The sequence below is a fragment of the Hyla sarda genome, chromosome 2, assembly GCF_029499605.1.
Source record: "Hyla sarda isolate aHylSar1 chromosome 2, aHylSar1.hap1, whole genome shotgun sequence".
Lineage (NCBI taxonomy): Eukaryota > Metazoa > Chordata > Amphibia > Anura > Hylidae > Hyla > Hyla sarda.
In genome coordinates, this window is record NC_079190.1 from 245,125,169 (window position 1) to 245,131,168 (window position 6,000).

At 44.6% G+C, this 6,000-nt stretch overlaps 1 protein-coding gene across 6 annotated transcripts in view; it reads left to right on the forward strand.

Annotated features, from left to right (window-relative positions):
* Positions 1-5,757, forward strand: part of BEND2 (BEN domain containing 2) — a 64,793-nt gene extending 59,036 nt beyond the window's left edge. For all 6 annotated transcript variants that reach the window (XM_056556822.1, XM_056556827.1, XM_056556824.1 and 3 more), the window contains one exon: positions 3,623-5,757. In XM_056556822.1, the coding sequence (XP_056412797.1) occupies positions 3,623-3,780 (158 nt within the window). In that variant the 3' untranslated portion in view covers positions 3,781-5,757. The remainder of the gene's footprint in view (positions 1-3,622) is intronic.
* The last annotated feature ends 243 nt before the right edge of the window (positions 5,758-6,000 follow it).

Sequence of the window (6,000 nt, forward strand, 5' to 3'; positions counted from 1 at the left end):
AAGTCATCAACTGCCGAGCCGAGAAGTTCGTGACGAATCGAATTTACTGTAAGTTCGCTCATCTCTAAAGACTTCATTAGGTAAGTTCTTCTGACTGGGGTAAGTATATTTCCCTTTCTCCCTTAGGTGAAGATTTGCAACCTCTGGAGACCCTCAGTTTTTGGCCCACCTTTCTCATGGGTCTAATGGGGCTGGCCTGGACAGGGAGTTCTTTATTACTGGGGTGAGCAGTGGCCGTTTGGATGGGGCACAATTAATAAGGGGCACAGTTTTTTTTGTTTTGTTTAGTTTTTTCCACTTTAATCAGATGTGTGTGTGTATTTTTACTTGAAGCGGCTGACAGCCGCGACGTTTTTTCTATGCGGGCGCACAGAGCGCCGGCTTACTTTCACTTTCGGCAGCGGCCCGCTCAGTTCCCCGCGAGCGCATATGCATTCGCATGTGTGCTCGGGGCAAGGAGCGGGCGCCATTATGGCCTTCGGCCGCCGGAGCTTCTGAAGGGTGCGAACTGACCTCCATGTGGCTTAAAAGCCTGGAATGTGGACGACGCCTTCAGGAAGTGAGGCGACGGGCAGAAAAGAGTTCTTTATTACCTCTGGATAGGGCTCACAGAACCGCTTTCCGTCGTAAGTCCTCATTCCGGTTCTGCAGACCTTTGGTACCAACAAAGGGTACCAACAATGGGTCCAGTCAGGCGCCTTCACGGGAAGAGGGCTCCCTCCTTCCGGACCTGTCCCTCCCGGAGGCCGGCTATCCGTTCCGGCCGCTTGCGGCCCCATCAGGCACCCATAGGCCTTCCTCGGTCTGATGGGTCGCCCCCACCCGCCACCTTTTTCGGGTGGTTGGTCGCCTCTGACTATTCCGTGATGCCTGGACCACGCACATTCAGGATTCCTGGGTCAGTCAGGGATAGTCAACGGATACAGGATCGAATTTGCTTCCCTTCCATGGGATTGCCTTTTTCTTTCCTTGACCCTCCGGTTCCCCTCTCTAGCAAAGGCAATTCAGGGCGTGCTCCAGCTCCTTTTTATCTAGGGAGTAATTGTCCCAGGTCCTTCAGGGGAACATTTTCGAGGTTTATTCCAACCTCTTTGTGGTCCCCAAGAAAGGTGTTTCTGTTTGCCTAATCTTGGTTCTCGAGTATTTCAGCCAGCATCTTCTGCTTTTCCATCCCGAATGGAGTCTCTCCGTTCGGTGCTGGCATCCATGGTTCACGGGGAGTTTTTCGTTCCTCGGTGGACATCAAGGATGCCTGCCTCCACATCTCATTATTTCCCGGTCATCAGCGGTACCTCCGCTTTGCAGTTCCGGACGGTCATTTTCTATTGTGGCTCTCCATTTCGGTCTGACCACTTCTCTGCGGACCTCTACCAAGGTCCTGGCGCATGTGATAGCCCTTTTACGGACAACAGTTGTTTCCGTGATTCCTTACTTGGATGACCTCCTAATCAGAGCTCCAGCCAGGGCCCAGATCCTGGAGAGTCTTGGTCTCAACATCCAGACCTTGTCTCACTTCAGTTGGATTGTCAATCGGGTTATGTCCAACCGCTCTCCTGGGGCTCCAGTTCGACGCGGCCTCTGCTCGCTTTCGATTCCGCCAACCAATCGGCTGACTCTTATCAAGAGTCCGATGACTTCGGCACCCTGCTCCAGTTTCCATTTGCTTTTGCATGTATGTCCTGGGTCAGTTGGCGGCGGCCGTCGTCGAGGCCGTGCCATTTGCCCAGCTTCATCACCAACCTCTTCAACTGGTGATTCTCTTCCGGTGGGACAGGTGTCCATTGTCTCTCGACCACAAGATCGTTCTCTCTTGACAGTCTTGTCGGTCCCTTCTATGGTGGCTTCGTTTTCCCCCTGCCTTTTCGGGGGCACTCCTTCCTGCCCCTCCCGGCCAGTCCGTCGGGCTGGGGAGGTGTTTTCAAGGTCTGGCCGGTCTGGAGCCTTGGTCCCCCGAGAAGCCCTTTTCCCCTTCAACATGTTGGGGCCTAGGGCAATTCTTTCCCGCCACATCCAAAGTGTTCCTCTCTCTTGGTCGGGCTTTGCCCTACTTTATCTGTTTATTGGTTGGGCTTTGCCCTACCTTATGTTTCCTCCCCTTCCTCTCTTTTTGGGGTCCTGAGGAAACTCACAGCAGAGGGTGTTCCGGCCATTCTCGTGGCCCAGACAGGCCCCGGCGGGCGTGGTACGTCGTCGTGGTCAGGCTCCTGAACGACTTACCGCTGCGCCTTCACTATCGTCCAGACCTCCTATATCTGGTCTCCTGTGCCACCCCTATTTACCGTCTCTGCTTTTGACGGCGTGGCGGTTGAGACAGCGGTTCTGAGGACCCGCGGTTTCTCTTCCCAAGTGGTTTCTCACCATGCTGAGGGCTCACAAGCCTTCCTCTGCAAAGATTTACCACCATACCTGGCGGTCTTATTTCTGTTGGTGTGAAACTCAGCCTCTCCCGTTGTGGTTGGCTTTCAGCTCCCTTAGGGGTCAAAGGTTCAGCCTTTTCCATTCTTTTTCAACATCCTCTGGCGTTCAATTATCATGTCCGAACCTAGTTCATGGAATGACACAAGCCTCCCCTCCTTATCAGTCCCCTTTTTTCCCTTGGGACTTGCACTTGGTATTAGATGCCCTGCGAGGCCCCCCTTTTTGAACCTCTCAGGGACGTTTCTCTTCGCCTCCTTCCCCGGAAGGTGGCGTTCCATATTGCTCTTCCCTCGGTTAGGAGGGTGTCAGAGCTGGCAGTTCTCTCCTGCCGTTCTCCCTTCCTGGTTGTATACCAGGACAAGTTGTTTTGTTTTCCGTCCAGGTCCATCCTTCGTACCTGATATGGTTTTGGCTTTTTCATCTCAATGAGAACATCGTCCTACCGTCCTTTTGGCCGACCCCTTCTCATCCCTGGAAGCATTTGTTCCACAACCTGTTGTGGTCGTTGGACAAGACAACCATTTTGGGATTTTACCGCTGCAAGGGGAAGATCCCACCCTTGGTTTTGGCTCATTCATACCTTCGCATCAGTTGATGCTACTCTGGACTGTAAGATGTTGCAGACGGCGGTGATCCCACCGTCCACCTGTCTGATTCCTTACCCATCCAAGGGACGGCTTTGGTACGTCCCATGGTCTGTGTCCCCCAATGGAGCCAATACAGAAAAGGAGATTTTTATGCTTACCGTAAAATCTCTTTCTCGAAGGATCCATTGGGGGACACAGCTCCCACCCTTTTTTCTAGTGTTCCTATTTCAGTTTATCTGTCCGAAGGTGTGTTCAGTTGCCTTTTCTTCTGATTGCTCGGACAGTTTGTGGTTTTCTCTTGACCTGTCGGTCTTCTCCTATTGCTCTGGGACTAAAACTGATTACCTCAGGTGCCTGTGGGTGGGTATACCCCGCTGGTAGGAGCTGACTTTTCTGTTGCCATAGTGTCAAGCCTCCTAGAGACAGCAGCATACACCCATGGTCTGAGTGCCCCATGGTCTGTGTCCCCCAATGGATCCTTCGAGAAAGAGATTTTCCGGTAAGAAAAAAAAAAAAATCTCCTTTTTACTTTGCCTCCTATGTTAGAGGGCCAGTTGTACAGAAATACAAGTAGCATACCTTGTAAAATACTCGGTTTCCTTTTTTTTATTCTTTAGACTTCCTACAGCAGAATTACTCATTGTTTGATCTGAAGGAAAATGGTCAAGATTGGAAAGCATGTGTGGCTGCGATAAACAGTACCATCCGAAGCCTCCGTCATGATCAGAAAAAGGCAACATTGCATTCTCGGAAAAAGATGGGTCAATCGTTTTGACAGCCTGAAGTAACCATCTGATGCTTGCGCTGTCCATATTCTGGTTGGTGCCGAGATGTGCCTTTTGTCTACTGAATTTTTTCTACTGACACCTTTTTACTGACTACTTTTAAATACAGTCCAATACAGAAATGTGGAGTAATACCTTCATATTTACATTTACAACATTTGTTTGTGATGGTTAATGGTATGAAAGTAGGTTCCTTCTGTTGTGCGCCCCACCCCATCGCAAAGTATAGAATTGTCCCAGTACAACATATGATGTTATATTTTATTTTGTATTTGATTCTATAGAGTTCATCACTGAGCCTCCACCTTAACCACATTGTATAGGTAGATACTGTATTATTATTTTTTTATAAATAGTTATTGCTATGGTTCTGTAATTTTAAGGAAATCTATATTATCCTGTTTTATTTGTATTAATATTGTTTAGAACAACAAAGAGTGGGTCATATACAGCCGATAGCAGCTAGTCAGCTTACTTCTTATATTACTATGGGGAACAGGTTTTATGCATAAAGCCCATTGTTTATATGAAATAATATTAAATATGTCGTCAATGTTCACCAGCAGCCATATTGTTTTATGGTATGGTAGCTCAAAATCAATGGCATAAAAGTTTGCCACCAAGTATACATATATTGCTGGGCTTCATGTGCTGGAAGCAGAGTACTCATACATGTTAAAAATATATATTTTATGACATGGAGTACAGCACAAGGAATATTTACAACATCTTTCTGTTATTGACTGCAGGACAGACTATTTATTACCTTTTATGGGGCAGTAAATACATGAGGGATTGTTAACTTCCAGTCTGTGTTTCCCTTAAATCCTCCTATTAGGCCGCATTATTTACATCACCATTTTTACATTGTCTAGTTCATTCGATTTTATACTAATTGTATTGTTTTGGTCCATATATTTTCATCCGATTTTTTTTTGTCGGTTGGAAAATCGTCCTGTCTTGACTAAAGCAAATTTCAATCTATATATTTTTTTTTTTTGGAAGACTACCACCATATGTCTGACAGATACAATATTAAGAAATCAGATTTTAGTTTTTAGCATACAATTTCATGCGATTTTAAGCAATCCGTTTCAACAAGACATTTTATAGATGCAAAAATCGTGATGTAAACGCAGCCTTAGAATTTTATTGTTAATAGGGAGAACTACTGGGCAAGTGCTTGTTCAAAGTGAGTGGCCCCTTTCTTTGTACAGAAGCACAAATGTCTGTCATTTCTCTATAATCCGCAGGCACTGATAATAGTGGTGTCTCTTATTCTAATTTGTAATAGTGATTCGGACTTTATATATAGCAGGGTTATGGTGAAGTTTTCTTAAGAGACAAATAGTCAATATGTTATTTGTTTTTTCTAACATTTTGTGTATTGAGCGAAATGCTTCTACAGCTCCAGAGATATTTCTGTGAAGATCTATCTGTGATTTCTAGAATAATGTTACTTGCAGGAAATTTTCAATGACCTTACACATTACAATGCCTAAAGTCACTGTCCCTTATCAATGAGAACTTGTGCAAATAAGGAGCAACGTGCATAGCTTTTGTCTACACCAGTCTACATAAATTAGTCTTATGGTATTGTTGTCACATGGGTCTGTATACAATGCTTATGACACAACATGAAAGTATGTGGTGCAATGTTCTAAAGTCTGTGGTGTTTGCATTTTATTTTGTCTTTTTTTGTTAAGCTTTTTAGTCAAAGAGCTTTTTAAAGGTAACATACATTTGTCAAGATGTTGTATTTATGTGAGCAACACAAACAGATTAAAGTGCTTAATGTTCTATTTCTAGAATACTGCAGGGATTTTTCATATTTTTTGTTAAACTCTAAATTGCAAATCACCATTGTCAAGGTCATGTATCAAATGGATTTTTTTAAAACTTATTTTATTGAAGTGAGTGATAAAATGGAAGAAAATATTTTCATAAAGCATATTGTGAAACCCTAAGGCCCTGTTTACACTAGTGTACTACAGATCTTTTTTCCATTCTGTATTCACCCATCTAAGACTATATTCAGTGTATTTTAAGGCTTTAAAAAAAAAAAAAAAAAAATTACAAATACGATTGTTTCTTGAGCAATTTTTTTCTCTTCATTTGCTTTTTGACGCTTTTCCATAAATTTGTTTTTGGTGCTTTATTGGTGTTTTACAGGTGGTTCATCCAAATTAATCCTTTGCATTAGGTGTTTT